This window comes from Protobothrops mucrosquamatus, unplaced genomic scaffold, assembly GCF_001527695.2.
Source record: "Protobothrops mucrosquamatus isolate PMUCROS unplaced genomic scaffold, P.Mucros_1.0 scaffold_25, whole genome shotgun sequence".
Classification (NCBI taxonomy): Eukaryota; Metazoa; Chordata; class Lepidosauria; order Squamata; family Viperidae; genus Protobothrops; species Protobothrops mucrosquamatus.
In genome coordinates, this window is record NW_015386101.1 from 777,733 (window position 1) to 804,870 (window position 27,138).

The following is a 27,138-nucleotide window of genomic DNA, read 5'->3' on the forward strand; positions in this document are numbered from 1 at the left end:
GGACCCCAAGGTTCTCTTGGACGTCCTGGTGCTAAAGGTGATCCAGGTGACATGATTGGTTTCCCTGGAATGAAAGGTGAAAAGGGAAATTCAGGTTTCCCAGGTCCTCCAGGGCTGCCCGGCTTAGATGGTTCTCCGGGGAAAGATGGAATCCGAGGTTATCCTGGATCCAAGGGCGAGCCAGTAAGTCAGTGAAAACAGCATAATGTTTGGAATCCTATGACGATAAGCCTCAATCGGGAATTTTCAAGTCTAATATCCTGGGAATAACTGGGTGCTGGTTGAGGAAATTTCTTTAGGAACTGAACTGAAACCTGGTGCTGAGTTTGTTGTTGTTGTTTTCCTTTATTGGCCACTTAAAAAAAAGATCAACAAATATAAGAGAAAGCATGAAAAAGAGTAAAGTTATATGATACAGATAAATAAACCAGGAATTTCAGAGTGTCATGGAGGCTACAGCTTTGTAAAAGATCAAGTCAAACTGTTTTTGTTTTTGTTTTGTGCCTTTGAGTCAGGTTTTTTTTTACTCTGGCAGGTTTTCTTGGCAAGTTTTTTGAGATGTTGTTCGACCTTGTCTGTTTCCCAGGGGTGAGAGAGGGTGACTGGCCCAAGATCACCCAACTGGCTTTGTGCCTAATGTGTGACTAGAACTCATAATCGCCTGGCTTGTAACCTAATAGAACGACTGTGGCAAAGACAAGCAAGGGTAGTACCAATAGTCATAGGCGCCTTGGGTGCAATCCCAAAACAACTGGAGCACCACTTGAACACCATCATCGGCATTGACAAATTCAGTCAATTGCAAAAGGTGGCCTTACTAGGAACTGCTTCCATCTTGCGACGATATCTGTAATACCATCAAATATCCACATCTGCCTATTCCAGGTCCTTGGGAAGGACTCGATAGGTAGACAAAAAGGCCAAACCCAGTCTGAACATCTGGGTGATTGTGCAAATAACAACAACAACAAACAACAACAATAATAATTTTGATTATTAATGATAAACTCAGCAAAGCATCTTTTTACTTACTATTGCATATTTTAACCGCAGCAAGATTGGCATACGCCCAAAAATGGAAAGGAAAGGAAACCCCCACTGAGGAAGAAATAATAAATAAAATTTTATCCTGCGCCGAAATGGACAGGTTAACTCTAGAGATTAAAAATAAAACTGAAATAGAGTATTATGAAATTTGGAAAAAATTGTAGGATTGGTTAGAGATAAGGAGGATTGCTGAGATGATTGTCGATTGACTAGTTGATATCATAAGGACTTCTTATTAGTACCTATATTAGGACACAACTGAAAGATATGTAAATACAACGTTGACGATTGAAAGATGGTTTATCAAAAAATTTACAGATGTTATACGCACAGTTTGTTATACTCTGTCCTATTATAGAATATAGTTTAAGTTTCTGTTTTTCTTTTTGTAACATAAGGTAATACTAATAGCACTGTTGAAGCCAGGGAAGTTGAATCATGTCCATTTTTGTTTTTAAAATGCACATTTAATAAAATTTGTAAAAAAATAATAATAATAATTTCAAGGGCAAGAGATTTGGATTTCAGTGACTCAGGCACTCCTATTGGCTTTCACCACCTGGTTCCCCTGGTTTTCCTGTTGCCTAATAAATGGCATCGTCATTTGATGGGTTGATGGGTTGCTTTGGATCAGTAAAGGGTGTGAAGCTAGAAGCAACCAGATCATGGTGAAACCAACCTACGGGTTTTATCATGCATTAATCGAGGCAGTCCTTTTTTTCGTTGCCCTAGGGTAGCATTGCTTTCAAAGGAGACCGGGGCCCTACTGGGGATTCAGGTCTTCCTGGACTCAGTGGAGAGCGAGGGCCTCCAGGACCTCCCGGATTTGGACCACAAGGTCCTCCAGGAGACAAGGGGCTGCAAGGCGTTCCTGGACGTCCAGGTTCCCCAGGAGCTCCAGGTAGGTATATTCCTCCTAAATGTCTATAACAACGTGGCTGCTCAGATTGGTGAAAGATCATTTGCCTGGGACAATTATTTCAGTAGAAGAGAGGAGTTTGAAGTCGCGTGCTCCGCCTGACTGGAGGGTCCGCTGTGTTTAATTCAGAAAAATATGTACATGTGGAATGGGGTGGCTTTGCCCTTTGCCAAGATGTATATGTGAAAGCACAGAACCATTTATTATTGCTACCTTTATACAAGAGCCTAGTCACAGTCAAAGCTAAATTGGCCCTAGATGAGGGTCACAGAATTCATGGGAGCTGGACTTAAGTCTTTTGTGACAGCATACTGATTCTAAACTGATGAGATATTTAAGCCCGCCTTCCAGCTCAGCCTTTTCTTCTCCTACAGCAGTGATGGTGAACCTTTTAGAGACCAAGTGTCCCAAAATTGCCCCCCATCCCCATCCCCACTCTGCCCTGCCTGCTGGGCCACCCACCACCTCCACGGCCCACCACAGATCACCCAGGCAGCCCAGCAGCACCATGGTGGCCACGCCCTCCACCCATGCCCCACAGCATCATCTGTGCACGATGGGGTGCAAGGGTGGAGTCTTGTCCCCGCTGTCCGGCTACCATGTCCTTGGCTGCGCTGCTTCGCGTGGGCTGTGCCCGGGGGCAACTCTCCTCTGGGAGGGCTGCTGGTGAGGAGGGGGCCATGGGAGGAGGCGGGGCTGGGGCGACGGTGCGTGTGCCCACAGAGAGGGCTCCTCTGGCACGCGTGCCATAGGTTCGCCACCACTATCCTACAGGTTACATTACTAGAGGGAGTGCAAATCTATCCTACCAATACAAAACATCAGAAGACTAATCTAGAGTAGAAAATATGGGAGGATGGTCCCATTTGGTTTGGGTTTTGTTGTGAAATATAAGCCGTTTTGCTCTTGCTGTTTTTCTGGCTCTTCCAGGGCCCAAAGGCGAACCTGCTCAATCTATTCCCGAAAAAGGACCCCCGGGGCCTCCAGGCCCCCCAGGCAGAAATGGTGAAGATGGTTTTCCAGGTAAAAAGCTGCCATACTTCCTGACAACATAACAAAGTCTGTTTCATTTCTGGAGGAAGGGATTTTAGGTTAGGGTCTAACCCAGGGGTAGGCAACCTTGGCTCTTTTATGACTTGTGGACTTCAACTCCCAGAATTCCTGAGCATAGCATAGCTGGCTCAGGAATTCTGGGAGTTGAAGTGCACAAGTCATAAAGGAGCCAAGGTTGCCTACCCCTGGTCTAACCAATCACCTCTTCTCTGTCCCCATTTTAGAATAATTATGGAAGACCATGGTGCTCTGTGAATTGTTAGCATGGTTGACTGTCTGGTCAGTCAGATGTTTAGTCTGTATTTGGCCTTTTTACCCACCTGTTATTTACTAACCTTGAAGGGTGTCTGGCTGCTCACAACAATCAAACAAAGAATTTACATTGTCATTAACCAGGGCTTACTGATGGGGGGTGATCAGTGTATGATTGGAATATATTTCTTATCAGGAGACTCTGGTCAACCTGGATCGCCTGGGTTGCCAGGAATCCCCGGCCAAAAAGGTGAACCCGGCTTCCCTGGCATTGGACTCCCAGGCCCACCAGGGCCCAAAGGTTGGTCTCATTCATGTTCTGTAAAGGCAGTGTGAGGTATTGGTTGGAGCAGGAGTTGCCAATGGATGACTGAACTATAGTACAACCATACAAAAGGAAAGGAAAGGGGGGAAAAGGAGAGGAAAGGAAAGGAAAGGAAAGGAAAGAAAGAAAGAAAGAAAGAAAGAAAGAAGGAAGGAAGGAAGGAAGGAAGGAAGGAAGGAAGGAAGGAAGGAAAGAAAGAAAGAAAGAGGAAGAAGGAAAGAAAGAAGAAAGGAAGGAAAGAAGAAAGGAAGGAAAGAAAGAAAGAAAGAAAGAAAGAAGAGAAGGAGGGAAGGAAAGGGAAGGAAGAAGGGGGAGGGAAGGGAAGGGAAGGAAGGAAGGAAGGGTTTGCAAGATATAATTGGATTGGGTTGGAGTTTATTGTCATTGCCCTCTAATCTGTTTACCTTTTTTAAAGGTTTTCCCGGTGTATCAGGTGAACCTGGACTTCCAGGAAACTCTGGAAGACCCGGAGCTGATGGAACCCCTGGACTTCCTGGAGCGAAAGGACAAAAGGTCTGTGGAGAAAAACTGCTTGCTTTGGTGTGAAGGATTCTCCTCGTCTTCCATCCCCTGGTTGTGTTCCAGATGGTTGTGCTATTTGGGAATGTTGAGGGACTGGAATCCCGACGTATCTGAGGCACACCAGGTCAGGGAAGGTGAATTAATCGAAGTAAAGATGACCTTGGTTGGTCTTGAGCCTTGGACCTTTCTTAGATTGATCAGGCTTCCTGGTCCTATGAAGAACAACCCTTGTGCTAGTTTCTTTAATCGAGATGTGGTGGGATAACTGAACAGGCCAAACAAAGTTGTTTACACACCTCTTTTCTGTGCAGTCAAATACAACAGTAGGAAGCATGTGCAGTCAAATACAACAGTAGGAAGCATGGGATGGACCGCAGAATTGAGAACAAACATTGTGAACTAAATATCTACAGAGATTCTCAGCCATCCAGGCCATGGTGTCCCAAAGGTGCTTCTTCAGGAGCAGTGGTAGTCAACTTTGGCTCTTTTATGACTCGTGGACTTCAACTCCCAGAATTCCTGAGCCAGCTGGGAGTTGAAGTCCACGAGTCATAAAAGAGCCAAGGTTGACTACCCCTGTTCAGGAGGCAACTGGACTTCCTTGTTTTTCTTTGAAGACATTTCGCTTCTCATCCAAGAAGCTTCTTCTGCTTTGACTGGATGGTGAGATCCTTCCATTCCCCATCCCGTCAGAGCTGAAGAAGCTTCTTGGATGAGAAGTGAAATGTCTTCAAAATAAAACAAGGTAAGTCCAGTTGCCTCCTGAAAAAAATCCTTTGGGATATTCTGAACTAACTTTTTGCTATCTGGCCTTTCAGGGAGAGCGAGGATTTGGCGTTCCAGGACCCACAGGGCCACCTGGGCCACCAGGTTTCAAAGGAGCGCAAGGTGCCAAAGGAGTGCCCGGCTTCTCAGGAAATCCTGGCTCCCCAGGACAGCCAGGTTTTGATGGAGCTGTCGGAGCTAAAGGTACAGAAGAGGCTACTCGGTTGTGGCAGCAGTCAATGCAGATGAGTCTGACTTAAATGTAGGGATTCGGTTTAAGGCTGGCTACCTTCTGGTTTTCTATGCATCTTTTTGGACCCAGGCAGAATCAGACTGGATCAGTGCCAATATGAGTTCAGCATGATGGCTGAATCAACAAGTCTTGATTTGCAGTTGACAGGATTGGAACCATCACTGATGTTCTTCTTCAAACCATATTTTGTTCTAGAACCTATCTTCATAGTTGTGGAGAAGTGTTACAATGGGGAAAAGCAACATAGACTTGTAAAATTAATGTTATAAGGGGCGTAGTTAAAGAAATGTTTTAAAACAGTACTATTCTTTCGATTTAAGAGATGATAAAAATATATATACTGTATTTTTCTTTGAGTTACACTCTACTCTTGATGGTTTCATGGATAGGGCCAGGTGAGTTTTTTGATAGTAGTACTTCCACTACCTCCTCTTCTTGATGTGGTCTGGATTAAAACTGTGATGGTTTCCCATCCCACCAAGGCTCATTCTATTTACTTTTGATTCCAGACAAGGTCAAGAGTATCCGTTTCTAAGTAGAGCAAACTGTCCTCCAGATGTCACTAGAATACAACTCTCAAATGTGTCAGTTGACCATGCCAGTTTGTGAGAACATAATTCCAGGAAGGAGATTGAGTTTCAAAAAATGTGATTCCCTCTCTAAACGAACAACCATGGTTAGGTCTAGAAGTGTGATTCAGTCTGTCTGTCTGTCTGTCTGTCTGTCTGTCTGTCTGTCTGTCTGTCTGTCTGTCTATCTATCTATCTATCTATCTATCTATCTATCTATCTATCTATCTATCTATTATCTGTCCATCCATCTGCCTGCCTATCCATCCATCCATCTCCATTTGCAGATGTAAGTCTGGTCTGGTCAGTTAACATAGGATTAAAAAAACAAGATAAATGTGAAACATGAAACGACACAACACAGTAAAAAGCAGCAGAAACCAAGGCCAAATATGAACATGTTTAGAATCGTAATCCATTTTCCAGTTCATCCAACATCCTAACCTAGTGCAACACCATGACCCCCCCCCCCTGACCCTTGAAGGAGGTCCAGAAGGATACTATGGTCAATGTTCTCAAAAGTCCCTTGGATAACCATTGCCACTCTACTGCCTTCTCTGGAGTCATGGCTGGTGTCTCACTGAAGACCCAGGTAGGTGCACTTCTGAAAATGAAACATCCCCGTCCTCTCATTGTCAGCCAGTTTTCAATAATACATGAATTATTGAACAGAATCAATAATGGATAGGGGACTTTGTCCTCCCAGCTGCTTCAAAGGTAGGCAAGAGTTCATTGAATGTTGCGACATGCATATTTCAGTATGTTATTTCTAAGAACATATGTAGCTTCTGAAATATTTAGTTTCTTGAAATCTTCTTCTTAGGTGATACAGGACCACGTGGCCAGCCTGGACTAGTTGGACCTCCAGGGATTCCAGGAGCTGGTGGGCAAGGACCACCTGGACCACCTGGTCTTCCAGGACCAGCAGGACCACCAGGTAAGTGTCCAAGTAGCCAGTTAGTAAGTGAGACAATTCCAGATTAGAACCGTCAGCCTGAATTCCTGAAAAAAAATCGAGGACAGTCTTCCCCAACGTGGCCCTCTCCAACTCTTTTGGCAACTCCTGCTCCCAGAATTCCAAGGCGACACCTCGCTAGGAATTATGGGGATTACAGTCTCAACGCATCTGGAAAAGGTTGGATTGGGAAAGTCTGGGTTCGAATGCAACGAGGCAATATTTTAGGGTCCTGTTTTGGAGTTGCTTTTAGTAAAGTTCAGCTGAGCTAAATAAATTGGAGTGTAGCCTTAAAACAATCTTAAATAAACAAAGGAAGATAAATTATGCAGTTGATACATAGCTTATCCTCCATAGATATATACAGATAGTCCTTGACTTTCGACCACAATTGAGCCCAAAATTCCTGTTGTTAAGTGAGACATTTGTTAAGTGGGTTTTGACCCATTTTACGGCCTTTCTTGCCACAGTTGTTAAGTGAATCACTGCAGTTGTTAAGTTAGTAACCTGGTTGTTAAGTGAATCTGGCTTCCCCCATTGGCTTTGCTTGTCAGAAGGTGGCCAAAGGTGAATCACATGACCTCGGGACACCGCAGTCGTCATAAATACGAACCAGTTGCCAAGCATCTGAATTTTGATCACACGACTGTGAAAAATGGTCATAAGTCACTTTCCTCAGGGCTGTTGTAGCTTTGAACAGTCACTAAATGAACGGTTGTAAATCCAGGACTACCTGTAATATGAAATCATTGTTCAAATGACCAACAGCTCCAGAGAGACCAAAAACCGTTCTTCATTGGATCTGTGGAGGTCTACAAAAGATATAAATGATTTTAAGTCGAGAACTATCTGTACTTACATCTAGCTATTGTTTTTTTATGAGTGCGATTTTGTTTCATTTGAAGAGTAGGTTAGAAATTAATGTTAAGATGTTGTAAGTCTCTAATAATTATATGACAGGAACTTAATTGGGCTCTAAGAATAGGTTGCATTTAAGAGGGCCTTAAACTGAGAAACATCGAATCCTAAAACCCTTAGCCGCAGTAGTAGCACTTTCAGGCAAATTGCACCAAAACCTCTTCTCTAACGATCTCAGTGTGTTTTGGTTCTTCTTGTACACCCTGCATGATTTGTAAAGCACAGATTCATTTTAAACCACGATTCTGCCAAATGTGAGCCACCCATTTCTATTTCTTTGAAGAAAATCTGTGCCTGGAGGTTCAAGATTCACTGCATGTTCACAACTACGTTGCAAAGTACACCCAACATTGTGCATCTCTCTCATTTGCTATTATATCCATTTTATTGTTCTTATTTTTAAAAAAAAAAACAAAAGAAGAAAATGTCTTTCATTTCTGGGCTGTGGAGCAAAGAGATTTTTTTAAAAGCGTTACTAATGTCTGCAAAAATGTTGGCCATGTCAATGGATCATGATCAGGGCAATATAGCTTGCCTTCATCATACGTTCATTGAGTCAGACCTGGGAATGTGACATCTGTAGGACTTCCTAAATAAAATCTGAAGCCCTCAAAGAGCACCAATCTCCCAGGGCTTTAGTGATATGGTTGAGGGACTCCTGCTTGAGCCTGGGGTTGGATTAGAAGACCTCCAAGGTCTCTCGCAGCTCTGTTATTCTCTCATTGTTATTCTGATTCTTCCTTAGGATTGTATCAATATTTCAGGTGAGAACATAAGAGATCTTCAGAATGGTATTATAGATATCTGGGGATATGTTTGAAGTTTTAATCATTTGGCAGGTGTCCAGTGCATGAGATTGCATGATGACACCTGAAAACCACCCCCCTGTTGTGTGGTTGGCAGTTTTAATATTTGGAAAAGGTTCATTTCTTCCAACGGAACTTGAATCCTATGGATATGGACATGTAGCTTTCTTGGTAACAATAGAAATTATTTTGCCAGAATGTTGTCTGGCTTCCCTTTGTCAGCTATTTCCAGATGTTCTGTGGTCTCTAACCCAGAACTTATCAGGTTTGACCTATCTAGCTTTTTGAGATGAGTAAAGGTGAACCTGATGCTGTCGCTGAGCAGAGCTGATACCGGAGAAATGATGCATTTAAAGTCAAAGTTCTAGCCCATGAATGGGAACCAGAAACCACTTTAGGGACCAGATCCATTTCCCCATCAGCCCAGCCAGTCCGCTAGTCAGAAGTTGGCTTACGGTTAATATCCATTTCTCTGTTACTGCTTACTTCTTTGGATGGACACCTTCATTGTGGAGGAAAGAAGTAAAATATAATGGGATGTAAGACACAATGCATGGAATTATGCCTTCTTCAAGAAGAAATGAGGATGTTCTCTAAATGTAAAACAATAGATGGACCACCCTTTTTCCAAGGGTGTAGGCATGGAAGAAATCAAAGTGAAATGTTCATTGGGGGTCTCTCCGGGTGACCATTAGAGAAGACAGATGGGATCTGAAATGCAGAGAGCAAGCAGTAGACAGAGAGAATCTAATCTGGGGGGAAATGAAGGAAGGAGTAAGCAGCAGAAGTTGAGATGATCTGTAGAAGAAATGGAGTAGAAAATGAGAGCAGTATATGGGTAAAACCACACCTTTTCCTTTTGGAAAAGTGTGAATCCATAAAAATCCAAATTTGTTTGGTTATTCCCATTCCTAGACAATTTCTATTTACTTCTCCCTAAAAAAAATATGTAAAGTCAACATAAGACTTTTGCATTTTTTTTTCTTTCATTTAATTAAAACAAGTGCCCATAGACCTTAAGTACTCAATGTAGATCAGAGTTTGCTCTCATTTTTTTTGACACATTCTTGTCTTGATGGCAGATTTTTTTTAAACATATATATCTTGGAAGTAAGACCCTTTAAGAATGTAACAGGTGTTACCTGTGATAGGGTACCTGTGATAACATACTTGCCTTTGGGGATACAAGGATCCTGCCCCTTGTTATAAGAATGAAGAACAATCTAATTTGGACCAATTTTGTGGGCCAATATTTAGAGTAGTTCCCTGATCCATAGTGTTGTGGGTCTCTGCTGCTCTGAAGATCTTCTCAAGATTTTGTATGAGGGCAGGAAATGGGTCTCTTAAGGTTGCCCACCCCTCCCTCCATTATGTATTTAAGCACGTCAAGTGAATTGCTGCATGTAGCACAGCCATCAATGGAGATGTAGCCCCAATCTGTACACTGTCACTTCCGTTTGTTAATCACTGGACTTGGCGCACCATGTCATTGCTGATGAGTTTTTATTCTACACATATTTATTTTTTCTTTCACGGGATCACTGTTTCTGCGTATCTGAAACTTCTGTATCGTGTGGGTGTTGTTTACCAGTCCTTTCTCGTCTTGTGGAAACCAACGCCTGGCTAAAACTTAACTAACCATATCAACCCGCATGAACTTCCTCTGTCACTGTTCGTGTTGCTGTGATGTCGTCTCATCCTTCTCTTCCGAAATGAAGCTTTTCCCGCTGCTAATGTAAAATAGTGACGATGCAATTTTTGCTAGCTGAAGCCTTTGAGCATCCTTCTTGGTTAATGTTTTCCTCAGTGGGTATTAGCATCATGTAATTATGGAGGGGTGGGGTTGGAGAATATTTTAAACGGAGGAGGAGAGGATCCTCCAAAATATTAAAAAAAATAAACCACAAAAAATAATACTGAGCTATACAGTACACTACTGCTCCACCTCCCTCACTCTGGGGCTTCCAAAAATAATTGAATTGAAACTCCCAAAGTCCCAACCAGTGTAACCAGTGGCTAGCGATGATGAATCATAGACCATCATAATTATGGGGACTACCCTATTACTGAAACCAAAAAACTAGAGCATTTTTATTTAATGTCATTAGTAAGAGACCCTTTTAGGAATGTCTATATTTAACTCTTTTTCCTAATCTGGTGATTATCGTCCACTGGAAAACATTACCATGAAGTCTGTTCCACTTTCATTGGTGTAAGTCTTCTATTGTCCTCTTGAAGTAGATAATACAAACTGGAATCCAGGATAAGCCATTCATTCAATGGTGGCTCTGTCCAGTTGGTTGCCCACTCTTTTGATCAGCCTTTCTAGCCCATGCATTGAGCATGGCTCCCAGTCATCACTGTGGGACTTCCCAATGACATGGTTGCCAGGAAGATGGGAGCGGTAGTCCAGCATAGATTGAGAAATATTGGTGTAGATTTTGCTCAAACGTCTGTGTATTAATGTTTGTATCCTAACGCTAACGGCGTTCTTCCGACTTTTTGCTGTGTTTCAACTTCCTGATGAATTCTTTCCATGGTGACTTTTCAACTTCTCAGGCCAATCAGGTACAGTGCTTTGCTCCATCGAAGTCCTTTTTGTTTGCTTGCTTTCCTCTGTTCCTTAAATGTACTGATTTGTTTCTTATTTACCCTTTTCCCCCAAAAAAGAACACCTCTATATAAAATGCTGTCTCTGTCCAAGATATTGATTTTTGTTTGTTGAGAGGGATTCCTGAGGTATCAAGATCTCAGGAGAAGATGGGGAGTCTGAAAAGTTTCTTTCCGCTTCTAAAAAGTGGGGGAGGGAAGGAAAGAGAAAAAATGAGAAGCTGAAATCCAGAAGTAGGGATGAAAAAGGATATACATTTGAAGAGCAACAGCCAATTTGGAGTTGAAAATAAATTTGTTGTTGTTGTTAGTTGCGAAGTTGTGTCTGACCCATTCCGACCCCATGGACAACGTTCCTCCAGGCCTTCCTGTCCTCTACCATCTTCTGGAGTCCATTGAAGCTCACGCCTCCTGCTTCAGTGACTCCATCCAGCCACCTCATTCTCTGTCGTCCCCTTCTTCTATTGCCCTCCATCTTTCCCAGCATCAGGCTCTTCTCCAGTGAGTCCTTCCTTCTCAGTAGGTGGCCAAAGTCCTTGAGTTTCAACTTCAGGATCTGGCCTTCTAAAGAGCAGTCGGGGTTGATCTCCTCTAGGACTGACCGGTTTGATCGCCTTGCAGTCCAGGGGACTCGCAGGAGTCTTCTCCAGCACCAGAGTTCAAAGGCCTCAATTCTTTGGCGCTTGGCCTTTCTTATGGTCCAGCTTTCACAGCCATACATTGCAACTGGGAACACCATGGCCTTGACTATAGGCACTTTTATTGGCAGGGTGACGTCTCTGCTTTTTAGTGTGCTGTCTAGAGTTTATTAAAATTGCAATCCTAAAGGAAATCAACCCTGTCTGTTTCTGGGAAGGACGGATACTGAAGCTGAAGCTCAAATACTTTGGCCACCTAATGACAAGAGAGGACTCCTTGGAAAAGACCCTGATGTTGGGAAAGATGGAAGGAAAAGGAGAAGGGGACAGCAGAGGAGGAGGGGTCTACAACAACTTGCCACACCCAACTCACCACAGCCATCTCACCGCAGCCAACTCATCACGGGACAAAAGTTACATTAACATTGAAGAAGCAATCAAATAGAATAATTAAAGAAAGGATGCCAAGGGAGGGACAAAATAAAATGTGAATAGCAAAAATGAAAATAATTTTTAAAATAATTTTAAACAATTAACTTGAATTGTTGAGCTGTCCCGCAAGAAGTTGTTCCGTGGCAAGTTGTCCCACATTGTAAGCAATGAATTGGCTGTGGTAAGCTGACCCCGTGGCAAGCTGGCTATGGCAAGTTGGTCCATCCCAGAGGAAGAGACAGTTAAGATGTCCACACAATGAACATGAATTTTGGCCAACTCCAGGAGAGAGTGGAGGACAGGAAAGCCTGATATGGGGGTCGCGAAGAACCAGACACGACTTAACCACGGAACAACAACAAAAGTTACAAATTGGTTCCCTCTGTTTTTAGTTTCGAGGGATTCATCATTTTAAGTTTTGGAAGGAAATTATTGGAGCTGGTTTGAAGGGGGATGTGAAAGTTTTGTTTTTCAAACGGGGGTGTGGGTTTCAAGATGTTGAGAAACACTGCTTTGTATGAATCTTCAGTCAGATAACGGTAAAAAAGATGGTAAAGTCCAAGAAACAAGCAAGCCTTTTCAGAATTTAACCTCTTCACGAGCTTTAGGAGAAATCATGAGGCACAACGTTTTTTGTTTTGTTTAGTTTAGAAATTGGAAGTGCAATGAGAGAGAATTGTTAGTAACTGGACATTTTAGTCTTTTTATAAGATTTCATCCTGGAGCAGATAGTCTGGACTCCTGTCTTTAGGAGTGTATTTACTCAGTCTGTCCTTTTGCAGCACTGATGTCTGGTGGTTGGCCAAGTTAGTAAGAATTCTGGTCCAATATAATAATAATGTGCATAGCCACTTGCAAACTCAAAATATTTCAGCTTTGAGCTGGCCTATTTGAGCTTGAAACAAGAGTTTAAAACAGTTTCAGTGTAAAAGACATCCGATAGCCCATGTGTCAGAATACTTCTAGTGAAGTGAGAATTCCTCTTGAGCTCAGAATTGGGGTTTTGAAGGTCAAACATTTCTAAACTGAAACTTTGTGTATTGTTCTAATCTAAATGCTCATATAGGACTAGTTTTTCTGTAGGAAAAACTACTGTAGGATTTTATTCACGTAATAGAAACCCTTGGTTCTGTGCCTATACAGAATATAGATGTGCATATACATCTATATGTGTTTGGCAATTCGAGTCTCACTGGGTCAAGGTTGACTCTGTCTTCTATCTTTCCAAGGTTGGTAAACTGAGGACCCAGGTTGTGGGGGGGCCATAGGCTGACTGTGTAAACCGCTTAGAGGGGGCTCTAAAGCACTGTGAAGCAGTATATAAGTCTAAGTGCTATTGCTATCTGTATGCAATTAGTTGCATGCAGAAGTAGAAGTTTATGAATCTTAGACTTGACTTGCAAGGAGAGAAAGCTTTTATTGTTCAATATATTTGTCAGTGTTCAACTAGGGAAGATAATATGTGTTTCTGGTTTTTTTTTTTTTGTCTTTTCAATCCACATTCTTTTAATGTTTTTATTCAGTTTTCTTTTGTTCTTGTAAAAACTCCATTTTTCTCTTGGAGCTCATTTTTTTTATTTTCTGTATTAAAAAATGAAAATGTTTAATAAATAAAAAAGAAATACTTGGTTCTGAAACTTAGACTCTGAGTGAAGGTCTAATAAGGAAGACATTAGACATCAGTTTTTCAGCTATACTTGTCCCCCTGACACAGACATGTCAAACTCGTGTCGTCACGTGATGTCGCGAGACGTATCGGAACTTTTTCCCCATTGCCAGCAATGGGCTGGGCGCGGTTTCCTCGTGACGTGTCTGGCCTGCGGGCCGGCAGTTTGACACCCCTGCCCTAACAGCAAAAAGACAATCCTCACTGTCTTCTCACTTCTCAAAAGATGTAGAATTTAGTTGAATTCTGTAAGGTAAATTTCCAAAGAGCTGGTGAGTAAATGCAGTTTTCCACACGGTACCTTGTTTAAAAAAAGATTTATTCATTTAAAGCATTTCTAATATTTTTCCTAGTACCAGGACTTAGGCAATGCTGCAGATTAAATCAAAACAATGAGAACAGTATTGCATGGTTTATGGTACTAGTAATGTCTGGTTTGTGTAAAACACAATCTTGGTTCAAATCAACAGATCAACAGCCCAGCTGGAATATAGAGCCAGTGGAGAGAAAAGTGAATTTCCAGATATTTTTACAGACATTTTCAACTTACTAATAATGCAGTTAAAATGCCTCAGAGAATCAATTCCTCATTTCTACATATTAACAAGAATCAATCTGTTGATCACTTATAAAGTTTCTTCTCTAGGGCAGGTTTACATTGATTTTTCTGTATTCCATATTTCAAAACTAAATTCCAAGAGTTTGGTCAAAAAATTGGTTTTCACTAAAAAATACTGCTGAGCTGTTGGCTTTGTTGAGTTGAGGCTGAAGGAACTCATCTTAAAACCACAATTATTTAAAGCACAATGTGCAGCCACTGTCCAAATTCCTGTTTCTTAAAGTCCCCAACCTGGTGTCCTTCTCAGGTTTTGATCTTAGTTCCCAGAATTCTCAACATGTGTGATAGAATGTAGTCTGGATTCCCAGGAAGGAGGGTAAAGACAACCACTCCCTAACAGTTCCCAGAGTATATGATTGATGTAGGTGGTAGTCTACTTCAGTCTGGCAAGATTCTGCCTATAAGTGTGGAATAATAAAGAAATCTACTTGGAAGAATCACCACATGTTGGTTTGAAGGGTCTGATACCTTGCTTGCTGAGAAATTCTAGGAGTTAAAACCTAAATACCTGCAAAGCAGAAAGGTGAGGGAAGGATCTAACAAATGTTTTAGGGAAAGCTTTAATTAAAGGATTGTATTCTGACAACTTTTTCTAGGAGTTCAAGGCATCCCTGGTATGAAAGGTGATCCTGGGCCACCAGGATTTGATGTTCCCGGTCCTCCAGGTGACAGGGGCAACCCAGGTTTTTCTGGATCACCTGGTCTTCCAGGTGGACCAGGTTCCCCTGGTTCTCCAGGACGAGATGGAACTCCAGGCATACCAGGTAAACATATTTTGTGCTATTGTGGTTTGGGTAGACAGGAGGAGCTTTCTATTTACAGTACTGTCTGACAATTGCATAGACGCTAAAATTCATAAAGGGGTGTCGTGATGAATGAAAAACAGTAGAGAGATGTCCTTCAACAATCAAAACATTGACTCATTTCAAAGGTGATGAACTGAGAACATTTCAAGCTTTCCTACAGTCTGAAAGCCCTCCAAGAATTAAAAGCTTTCTGATTATATTCAGTGATGCTGCTCTCACTGAAGCAAGAGAGGCATCATCTTGTTGTGGAAAGTTGCAAGGTCAACAATATGGCCCTCCCATGTGCTCACGATGCTCCTAAGATGGCTCTCCCAAATTAAATAGGATCGCTAAACATAAAAAATGGGAATTATTTGAGCACAACGAGAGGGCATCGGGTTTTCAACCTTGACAGCTTTCAGAATTCTGAGAGTTGGGAAGTCCACACATCTGAAACGCTTCCAAGGTTGAGAGATATTGAATTAGAGATTAGCCAATTGCCTTGCTATTGGCAAAAAAATTCAGGTTGAAATTTCGGGATGAAAAGGGAAGTAAAAAGATTTGGAAGGTTAGGGCTTTTACAGCTCCAAATAAAACTGTTTCTGCTGCGCTTCCAGGAAGCAAAGGCGAGATGGGAGTGATGGGGGCACCTGGTCCTCAGGGAACATCTGGATCTCCTGGCAGAAATGGCTTTCCTGGCTCCAAAGGTAAGATGTCACTTGTTTTCTATCTCTGGAATCCAGGATTAATCCTTTGAAGCCTGTAAAAGTGCAACTATACTTTTGGTTTATCACCTATAGATAGAGGAGGGGAAATTCTGATTTCAGACACATCGTGCAGGTTTTTTAAGACAAGCTGTTGCCAATAGGTGCTTCTCTTGGCATCCATTGGGCTCCTACCATGGGTTCCTACCATGCCTATTTCTATATCCTTTTCATTTAAAATAAAATAATGGAAGGCTAATATGCTGCAAAGCCAAGCTCCCCTTCCATCACATCAACATTTTTTCCCCAAGAACTGCATTAACAGGCCCTGTATATATATATATATATATGTATATATTTAAATAAACATGGTGGGAGCATGCAATTTAGTGTTTTGTGGCCCCTTCCAAACTCAACAAATTCAAAGACATGTTGGAATGGCAGAAAACCTCAGAGAGAGCATCTTGGTAACAGCTCACCTGTTTGCCTTCTGGCTGACTATGATCCAAGGTAACCCAGTTTATGAGCGAGTCTACAAAATGCTCTCAAAATTCCAAATCCATTTGTACTCTAAATGTTTCCTTACACCTTTAATTGCTGACCTAAATGTGTAATCGGCAATAATAAGCTATGATGGGAAGGTCTTTTGTATCAACATGTTGACCTTGAACCAGAGCTGACCTCCATCCAGCCATGATGGAGAAGGGAGCCCCAGTTAATAATCACTCTAACCAAAGCTTTGTGGTTGGCTTGGAAATGAATTGTACTAGAATGGGATGAGATTAGAGGAATTGGCACCCCGATGAAGAATGCTTTATCTGTCATAGGTGTTGATGATTTAGAGCAGACATGTCAAACACAAGGCCTGGGGGCCAGATGCAGCCCGCGAAGTGGTTTCATGTGGCCCGTGAAGCCATCCTGGAAACAGTGAGGGAACGGCCCCCGCTGCCTTGGCCCTGGCCCAGGCCGGCTGGGAGCCAATGTACAATTTTGTGGTGGCCATCTAGGCTGAAACGCATTCAGTCTTAGCTCCACAAGGCCGTCTAGAATCAGCGAGGAACCAGCCCCTGCCGCGTCGGCCCCACCCCCTGGGTGCATGCTGGGGAGGTGTCACCCTTTGTGAGGAATGAAGAAATGCACCATGCCTTGGTGCTTGCCCCGGTCCCACCCCCTTCACCAGAGACCCTCAGATCTGTCCCACTCCTGCCCAGGCCCCCATAGGCATCCTTGACGCGAACGATGTAGAGATGGCCATGCCCACCCAGTAGGCCACACCCACTCCATCCATGCCCACCCAGTAGGCCGCACCCACCCTGGCCACACCCATCCGGCCCCCCCTAAGGACAACCCCAATGCTGATGCGGCCCTCAATGAAATTGAGTTTGACACCCCTGATTTAGAGCCATTCTAATGTGGTAGGTTGATAATGTGAAGGATAAAGTGGATTTCCACTTATTCTATTGGGGCTTATCATCAGTGCACTCCAAATTAATAAGAAACATTGTGTGCTTTGGATACTGCTTAGGCAATGATGGTTTATCAGGACAACCAGGACAACCAGGACTTGCCGGACAAAAAGGCAGCAAAGGGGAACCTGGTTTGCCAGGAGTTCCGGGAAAATTTGATGTTAACCTATTGGGTTCCAAAGGAGAAAAGGGGGAACCTGGAGAGAAAGGTAAGAAAAGATTCTCTGTGTGTATTCCTTCCACATGATAGGAATCAACAGGCTAACAGGAACTTCCATTACTCCATACATGTCCCTTCTCTTCCTGTTGTGTTTCTCAGGGTAAATCTTCCTCTTAAAAGCACTAAGAACATTTGCTCTTGGAAAAAAGTGATAGAGATGGCTAGACCAGTGGTGGCGAACCTATGGCACGGGTGCCAGAGGCGGCACTCAGAGCCCTCTCTGTGGGCATGTGCGCTATCGCCCCAGTCCTAGGCCTTCAGCTGGGTTTTGTAAAACCTTTTCGCTTTAGGCTTCCACCACCGTGTGCAAAAAAAAAAAAAAAGGTTCAATCAGTCAATTTCAACTTCTCGTGGGGAAAAAAAAATCTTGCAAAATTGGAATTGATTGATTGAACTTTTTAGTCCCACCCAGTCTGCCGTTACCACCGCAGCCACGTCCAGCCAATGGGCCACACCCAGCCAAGGGGCCACACCCACCCAGCACCCGACGATGCATAAGTGGATTTTGGGTTGCAGTTTGGGCACTCAGTCTCTAAAAGGTTCGCCATCACTGGGCTAGACCATGTTCATCACTCATATTTCCAAGAATCTGGAAGACGAGAAGCAAATAATTGAATATGGATTTGTATCTCACTGAATGATATTCCTACAATGAACAAAACCTGGTTTACTCCAGAGAAGTCCTGAAGACCTCTGTGGCTGTCGGACTTACATCCTTTTCACCACCGTGTGTGTTCAAGTCAGCTAGGAACAAAATAGAAAATAAAATACAAGTGTGTAATTAAATATAAAGGCAAATCAGTCAAAATGTATCGTTAAAAGGAACTATGTCACTACTATCTCCCTTATGGTTACTTTTGTGTGCTCTCCAGTGGATATTGCATTCAGTTTGGAGATAAACAATTCACAATAATGCAACAACATGATTAAACCCTGATTGGGGAATGTTTGGGTGGAATATTGTCCAACCAGGCACCATCAGATGCTAAATACTATAGTTATCAGTATCAATAGGAAGATATTGGAACTCAGCAACACCTATTCTTTGCTGCATTTCTTTGATTGGCTAAATCAGGGGTGGGCAACCTTGGCTCTTTTATGACTCGTGGACTTCAACTCCCAGAATTCCTGAGCCAGCATGGCTCAGCTTGGAAACCTCTCCCTTTCCCCTCAGCGTGGCTGGCTCAGCAATTCTGGGAGTTGAAGTCCATGAGTCATAAAAGAGCCAAGGTTGCCCACCTCTGGCCTAGGCCTAGGCCGCTTTATGACTGGTGGACTTCAACTCCCAGAATTCCTGAGCCAGCATGGTGGAACTATGGCCCCTTCATGACTCGTGGACTTCAACTCCCAGAATTCCTGAGCCAGCATGGCTCAGCTTGGAAACCTCTCCCTTTCCCCTCAGCACAGCTGACTCAGGAATTCTGGGAGTTGAAGTCCACGAGTCATAAAAGAGCCAAGGTTGCCTACCCCTGGGATAAGTCATACCTAAGTGTGAAGACTACTCATTCAATCTTTTGTTTCCTTGAAGGTAACCTTGGTCTGACCGGTCAGAAGGGTTATCTAGGCCTCCCAGGTGACCCAGGGCCCGCTGGATCAGTTGGACAGCCAGGTGCAGCTGGATTGCCAGGTGAGAGACAACCAACTCTTTGCTTTTCTGAATGGACATGTTATTTCAGTGTTGAAACAATAGCTCCGCTTCGCATCAATCCAGCTCTGCACAAAACACTAACTCCTACTAATGGCAATCGTCAGATCTGCATGTTGTACTGAGTCGTTACATGGCTTCTCCAGTTTTGACAAAGGACAATGGATGAACTTGGCCATTACAGCTTGTGAACATTTGCTTACATGTCTACAGCATGGAAATCCATCCAGCATCAAAAAAAGTAACAATAATTCTGTTTTTAATAGGTCCCAAAGGAGACACTGGGATTCTAGGCCCCCCTGGACCAGCTGGGCCTCCAGGACTTAAAGGTGCCAACGGCGAGATGGGCCTGCCAGGTAGGGATTTCAGAAGCATTCCCGACTCCTTCCAAGCACTCATTGAATTAAAGATTGTCTTGGTAATTGGAAACATTTCGGTTCAGTCTTTTATTCCTTGGCTGGAAAGATGTAGGAGAAGAGCAAGCAGAGCTGGGGGGAGGGCGGAGTTAAATGTGTCATCAGCTTAGATTCCTAAGGTTGCCACAAATGAGGGGGCCAGGTTGTTCACCAAGGCACCAGAGGGAAGGATGAGAAACCATGGTTGGAAACTGATCAAAGAGAGAAGCAGCCTGGAATTAAGGAGAAACTTCCTGACAGTGAGGACAATCAACCAGTGGAACAGCTTGCTTATAGAAATCATGGGCGCTCCATCACTGGAGGTTTTTAAGAAGAAACTAGACAGTCACTTGTCTGGGATGGTATAGGTTCTCCTGCTTGAGCAGGGGGCTGGACTAGAAGACCACCAAGGTCCCTTCCAGCTCTATTCTATTCTAATCCCTTGCCTTGCCACTCCACTTGTAAAGTGTGTGATCCTTGATCCACAATGGTTACATACACTGCCTCAGAGCTGCTACGATCTGCTGTTTTTTCACTGTTTTGCACAGGTCCCACTGGCTCAAAAGGTTCACAAGGCATCCCAGGGCGTCCTGGCCAGGCTGGTTCTCCTGGATCACCTGGACTGAAGGGAGACAGGGGCGATCCCGGTATTTCAGGCATCGGTATTCCAGGTCCTCCTGGCCCCAAGGTAGGTTGCCCAACCTTCTTTTCAGAAGTAGAGCACCTTTTCATAATCCTGGGTTGCCCTGTGCTACTCTCAAGACATCCCAAAGGGGCTTTTCCGAAAGGCAACTGGACTTCCTTGGGGGTTTGTTTTTTTCCTTGAAAATGTTGTGCTTCTCACCCAAGAAGCTTCTTCAACTTCTAGATTTTCCGATTTTTTTTCCTTTTTTTCCCCCCCAGGGTGAAAGCGGACTGCCTGGTTACTCTGGTTCTCCAGGCGCTAAAGGGTCCTTTGGAAATCCGGGGTTGCCTGGCTCGACAGGCAGGCCAGGAGCCAAAGGTGAACCTGGCTTTCCTGGATCCCCAGGTAATTGATTTATCCTGGTTCATTTTTCTTCTCTTTTCTTCTGCGGTCTTCTCCCTTTGCTTCTGAAATGGGTACGTCTTCCAGAGCTTATGTTCTTTGTGAGGGTTTCTATCCATCTCGAGTCCTCCAGATATGCTGGGCTCCTACAGCAAGGCCATGGTTTTCCCAGTTGCAATGTATGGCTGTGAATGTTGGACCATAAGAAAGGCTGAGCGCCAAAGAATGGAGGCCTTCGAACTCTGGTGCTGGAGAAGACTCCTGCGAGTCCCCTGGACTGCAAGGCGATCAAACCAGTCAGTTCTAGAGGAGATCAACCCCGACTGCTCTTTAGAAGGCCAGATCCTGAAGTTGAAACTCAAGTACTTTGGCCACCTAATGAGAAGGAAGGACTCACTGGAGAAGAGCCTGATGCTGGGAAAGATGGAGGTCAATAGAAGAAGGGGATGACAGAGAAGGAGGTGGCTGGATGGAGTCACTGAAGCAGTAGGCATGAGCTTAAAGGGACTCCAGAAAATGGTAGAGGACAGGAAGGCCTGGAGGAACGTCCATGGGGTTGTCATGGGTCACACATGACTTTGCATCTAACAAGAACAAACTGCAGTGTTTCACTTAACAACTGTGGCAAATGGGGCAAAATTCACTTAAAAACTGTCTTGTTTAACAACAGAAATGTTAGGCTTAATTGGGACCGTAGGTCAAGGACTATCTCTATTTCTTTCCTTACTGTGTCAATTACCCCATCTTCCATCTTCTAGTTTTGCTCAACAATCCAGTTGCTGAGCTGAAAGCGTATACCTTCTGCTAGTTTTCTTTCTTTAAAATTTTACCTGTTTTTTTTAAAACAAAGGCTTCGTTTCTTTCTCGCTCTCAACTTCAAAAGCCTTCTGGAGTAGTTTGTGGAAGTTTATAGCCAGAAAGACCAATTTCCAAGGGTTCTGTGTTCCAACAAAGGCAAGAGAGGGGATAAGGAAGAAAAAAGAACAAAAAAAACCTATTAATATTTTTCAAATTGCGTCATGGCCAGCTGTGATGGAGACAGATTGCTTAGGAATCAAAAGGATTACTTTAATGGAAGGAAGCCAGGGACTTCTATGTTTAAGACAGAGGTTCCTGTATAGTCCATCTTCATTTGGCTTGATAACTAAAATCTGTTTTATTTAGCAAATGTCCTAAACTGAGAATTGGCACAGCTGTTTTATCTGGGCCTACTTTTTTCTTTGCTTCTAATCACAGAAGATTCTATTTCATTTTTAGGAATTCCATCTTTGGGATCCGTGGTGCTCCCTGAAGTTGGTTGCTTTCTTGCAGATGCTTCATTACCAAACTAGGTAACATCATCAGTGATCAGTGATGATGGTACCCAGTTTGCTAACGAAAGATCAGCAAGAAAACAACCAACTTCATAAATGACTTAGATGAGGGAATTAAAGGGAAACTCATCAAATTTGCAGATGACACCAAACTGACAGGAGTAGCCAACATCCCAGAAGACAAACTCAGGATCCAAAAAGATCTAGACAAACTTGAACGATGGGCCCTATCCAACAAAATGAGTTTCAATGTGGAGAAAAACAAAGTTTCACGTTTAGGCAGGAAAAATCAAAGGTACAAGTACAAATTGGGCGAGACCTGGCTTAAAAACAGTAACTGCGAGAGGGACCTTGGAGTCCTAGTGGACAATCGCTTGGCCATGAGCCAGCAGTATGCAGCAGCAGCAGCCAAAAAGGCTAATACAAAGCTGGGTCGCATAAACAGAGTCATAGAATCAAGATCACACGAAGTATTAGTACCGCTTTATAAAACCCTAGTAAGACCACACCTGGACTACTGCAGCTAATTTTGGTCACCATATCATAAAAAAAGATGTTGAGATTTTGGGGAAAAAATTCAGAGAAGAGCAACTAAAATGATCAAAGGCCTGGAGACTAAAACATATGAAGAACGGCTGCAGGACTTGGGTTTGGCTAGCTAGTCTAAAGAAAAGAAGAAATAGGGGAGACATGATAGCAGTGTTCCGGTATCTGAGGGGCTGCCACAAGAAAGAGGGGGTCACATTGTTCACCAGAGCATCAGAGGGAAGGACGAGAAATAATGGTTGGAAACTGATCAAAGAGAGAAGCAACCTGGAATTAAGGTGAAACTTTCTGACAGTGAGGACAACTTGCCTCTAGAAATCATGGGCACCCCATCACTGGAGATTTTTAAGAAGAAACTAGACAGTCACTTGTCTGGGATGGTATAGGACTATAGGTTCTCCTGCTTGAGAAGGGGGCTGGATTAGAAGACCTCCAAGGGCCCTTCCAGCTCTATTCTATTCTATTCTATTCTATTCTATTCTATTCTATTCATGTTCTATATTCTATATTCTATATTCTATATTCTATATTCTATATTCTATATTCTGTTCTGTTCTGTTCTGTTCTGTTCTGTTCTGTTCTGTTCTATTCTATTCTATTCTATTAACTTCAGACAGCACCAAGGAACCCCGTAATTCAACACTGAGCTACAAATCTTGTCTTCTATCAGTATTTCTGTCTTTCCGGTTCAGGGATGTTGATGCCTACTGAAGTTGTGTAGTGCTTCTTTCAAAATTGTGGTTTTGTTTTCACAGGGACACCAGGCGTTGCAGGACCAAAAGGTTTTGATGGATCTGCAGGAAGCCCAGGTGATCCAGGGCCACCTGGACTTCCAGGTAGGTGCTGAAAAATATCAAAGAGGTAAAAAGTTTCCCTGGTTGATTTGTTTGTCTTGAACTATCTTAAAAGCCTTTGAACTACTGAAGTCTATTACAGGTTAGAAGAAGGTTTTGGTCACTCCTGTCATTTTTTCCAAGTGAAATGAGGGTCAAGGGACAACACTGTTTGAATCTGACTCCTTGCCATTCCTTTCTTCGATCTAGTATGGATTGAAAAATAATTCTTTATGCTCTCCCTCCCAGGCCCCATGCAATCAATCAGGCACCATCCTGCAGTGGATATCTGAAATATCCATCCACAGTGGCTACCCTTGAGCCTCATGTTAAGCCAGAAAGCATCACTTACACATCCTAATTCCCCCTTACATGTCGTGCCATGGTTTCCTTAATTGTGATTTGTTTTTTTGTTTTGTTTTTTTTTTAAAGTTTTTTATTTATAATACAGTTAAAAACAAAGATGGACATAACGTGACATTCCAAAATAAATATTCCTAACAATTTGTTCCTCTTGATACATATAATTAATACATAGTTCTTGATCTCTATATAAACATATTCTTCTACAGTATACAATACAGTTATATATACAGTTATATATAATTCTATCTTAACGCTAATTTAAAACCTGAGCAGTTCTCCTTGATTCACACCAGTGATAAAATTTGTCCCAGATCTCAAAATAGTCTGATTCTGTCTTATCCTTCATTTCCATTGCGAGCCTATCCATTTCAGCACATGATAAAATTTTGTATATAATCTCTTCTTCTGTTGGAATTCCTTTATTCCTCCAGTTTTGAGCATACACCAATCTAGCAGCCGTGGAGAATGTGTAACATCAAATAAAACACTCCTTTGTTGTATTTCTGCATGGTTATGCCTAGTAAAAAGAGTTCTGGTTTGCTGGCTTGGGTTGGGTAAAGCTAGGTTAGGTAAGGTTAGTTAGCTAGTCTTTAGGTTTGCTAGGTTGGGTTGGGTTTGATTAGGTTAAGTTAAGTTACATTTCTTTAGGTTTGCAACATATTATCTAGATTAGAGATCCTAGTTTGCAGAGAACAGCATTAGCTTGCTTGGTGTAAACCTGGACTTGCATTGAGTTTTTGAATGCTTTGTGGTCCTTACTGTTTGTGGAGAAGACTGCATATCAGGGGTGTAGCGTAGGGTTGATAACCTAATCTACATCTTCATTAGTATCCACATAAAGGATAGCAGCAAGAGCAAATGGGGAAATTTCATCATTGTACATAATTGTGGCTAGCTGTACATCTACTCTTATGTGAAATTTCTCAATTTCTCCTTTCCTAAAATGTTTAAGAAGAGCAGCTGAAGTGGTCATCTCTGTGATAAGTGAACAATTCCAGTCCTAAATCAAGTCTGTAGAAACACAAGGGATTGGTTTTGTCTGCATTATGAATTGCATTAGAAGTGTTAGTATTTACAATAGGCAGATCCTTGCATTACTTTTCTAAAACATCAAGAGAAATCATTGTTGGCAATTCTTCTCTTCCTTAGGTGAATTTGGTCGCCCTGGCTCTCCAGGCCTTCTGGGGGGAAAAGGACAACCTGGGCAAGATGGCATCCCTGGACCAGCAGGGCAGAAAGGTGAACCAGGTGAGTGAGTCTCCTTTTTTTTCGGTTTGATGCTTTCCTTTTCCTTTTGCATCATGGCGATGAATCCATCGGTTGAAAGGTTGATGTCTTTTAACAAAGATTGCATTCAGAAGTCCATAACACGAAATTGCATGGTTAATTTGGCCATTGTGGTTGTGTTCTTTCAGGTCAACCAGGATTTGGACTTCCCGGACCTCCAGGCCTCCAAGGACTCGCAGGCAAAGATTAATTTTATTTCTTAACGAAAAAGAAAGTTCATTGTTTCATAATAGACCTCAGAATTTGGTACCAAGTGAGAGAGAAAAGCTTTTTCTACCTGACTCCTAAAACGGCTGGATCATCATCTGGATGGTCAGGTTGCTTCATTTTGGAGACAGAAATGCAATTGACATTTGGATATGAGAGGGCAAGCGTTGCAAATTCTGAAAATCTCAGAATGCTCAGATCTCTTAATATTGCAAATCTCAGGATGCCTGGTTAAAAATCATGTTGGCTGCAAACCTTAGGAGATATATGCCCAAAATTTTGGGAAGGTCCATCCAGACTGAGGGTAATGTAAAACTTGCCTCCAGAAGTTGTGGGTGCTCCATCAGTGGAAGCTTTTAAGAAGAGTTTGGACAGCCATTTGTTTGAAATGCTATAGTTTTCTGCTTGAGTAGCGGGTTGGACTAGAAGACCTCCAAGGTCCCTTCCAACTCTGCCATTCTGTTATTCTGTTAAAACTGAAAGGCCGGTATGCACAAAATTTTTTGCATCTAACCATCTAGGAAATTTTGCTTCACAATCTAATGAATACATCCTTTACTTTTGATTCACATCCCCTGTCCTGTAAAGTTGCTTCACTACCCGTTTTAAATCATGAACCACAAATATAAAAACTCTTCATATATAAAGTAAAGTGAAAATAATGGGAGCAGCAAATTTGAAGGATGGGTTTTGGGTGTTCCTGGTCTTTTTGAGAATGCTGACAGGTGGGAGCTATTGGGAGGGATATATCAGAAAATATTGGGTACCAGTTTCTCAGCCTGCCTCATCAAGTACTCTGGTGGTATCTCCCATCTCTCTTCATCAGCAATTTAAAGACCTTTGTGGAATGCTGACCCATTTACACACCTATTTCCTTCTTTGTTTTAACAAATAGGTCAAAAGGGAGATTCAGGCTTCTCTGGACCCCCAGGGCCTCCAGGACCCCCTGGTTTAAAAGGAGAAATGGGCGCCAAGGGATATCCTGGCAACCAGGGCTTAGAAGGTCCTCCAGGAGTTCCTGGGCGAGCATCAGAAGGACCTAAGGGTAACCCTGGATCTCCAGGCATCCCAGGACGGCCAGGTAAGAAAAGGATGGTCTATACACTGAATATTTTGCTGGAAGGTTATTGGCTTATCATTCTATTGTTTTGATCAGCTCATTCCAGGCTCATGCTTTTGATGATCTGGCCAGACATTTCGTATATAAAGTGCCTTTGAGGCATCGTTGAGTTATCCTGAAAAAGACAAGCATTGTCAAGAGTCAAGAGACAAAAATAGAATCTGCTGATAATCTGCCAGCAAAACTTTGCCAATTTTTACATGGGCTCTGCATGTCATCACAGCACTCATCAAGCCAAGCACCCAATCAGCCTTAATAGCATCTGCCCAGGCTGCCTGTACCATGATGCCACCTGATCAGGAAATCCATCTTGTGCACCGAATGATAATTCTCACTGCTCGTAGGACCATTGGAAATCAAATTCATGTTAGCAGCACAGCATGTTCAATATTCATCATTTATTCCTCCTTGTTTGGGTTATGCTCATCATTAATGCTCGTTCTTGCTCCATTGTATCCTCCATTCCAGCAGGTGCAATGCATCCCGTCTCATCTTCATTCTATCACCCCGTCCATCTTGTTTGTTTGTAGTTCCTGTGTATAAGTGATAATATTAAATAAATGCCACCGGGCCGTTACTGGTATCTGATCAAATCTGCCTGACGTGTGGGACCGATTCTTGGCAAGTTTAGAGAAAGTGATATAACTTGTGTGCTATTGTTATATGTCCAACAGTCCTATTTTGGAATTTGTGGAATAAGACAACTGAGTTATTAGAATAGCCATTGTAGATAATTCAGGGTTATTTAGACTGACTTTTAATTCAGGGAACTCCAAACTTGGCAACTTTAAGACTTGTGGATTTCAATTCCCAGAATTCCATAGCTGGCTGAGGAATTCTGGGAATTGAAGTAGACAAGCCTTAAAGTTGCCGAG

General features: G+C 42.7%; 1 protein-coding gene across 1 annotated transcript in view; it reads left to right on the forward strand.

Moving 5' to 3' along the window:
• Positions 1-27,138, forward strand: part of COL4A5 (collagen type IV alpha 5 chain) — a 135,404-nt gene that overhangs the window by 85,130 nt on the left and 23,136 nt on the right. The window contains exons 25-41 of the mRNA XM_029282931.1: positions 1,780-1,948; positions 2,897-2,989; positions 3,468-3,572; positions 4,012-4,109; positions 4,937-5,087; positions 6,529-6,642; positions 14,946-15,113; positions 15,752-15,841; positions 17,364-17,513; positions 19,053-19,151; positions 19,436-19,525; positions 20,113-20,252; positions 20,468-20,594; positions 23,206-23,286; positions 24,799-24,897; positions 25,065-25,115; positions 26,039-26,224. Coding sequence (XP_029138764.1) covers positions 1,780-1,948; positions 2,897-2,989; positions 3,468-3,572; positions 4,012-4,109; positions 4,937-5,087; positions 6,529-6,642; positions 14,946-15,113; positions 15,752-15,841; positions 17,364-17,513; positions 19,053-19,151; positions 19,436-19,525; positions 20,113-20,252; positions 20,468-20,594; positions 23,206-23,286; positions 24,799-24,897; positions 25,065-25,115; positions 26,039-26,224 — 2,011 coding nt within the window. The remainder of the gene's footprint in view (positions 1-1,779; positions 1,949-2,896; positions 2,990-3,467; positions 3,573-4,011; positions 4,110-4,936; positions 5,088-6,528; positions 6,643-14,945; positions 15,114-15,751; positions 15,842-17,363; positions 17,514-19,052; positions 19,152-19,435; positions 19,526-20,112; positions 20,253-20,467; positions 20,595-23,205; positions 23,287-24,798; positions 24,898-25,064; positions 25,116-26,038; positions 26,225-27,138) is intronic.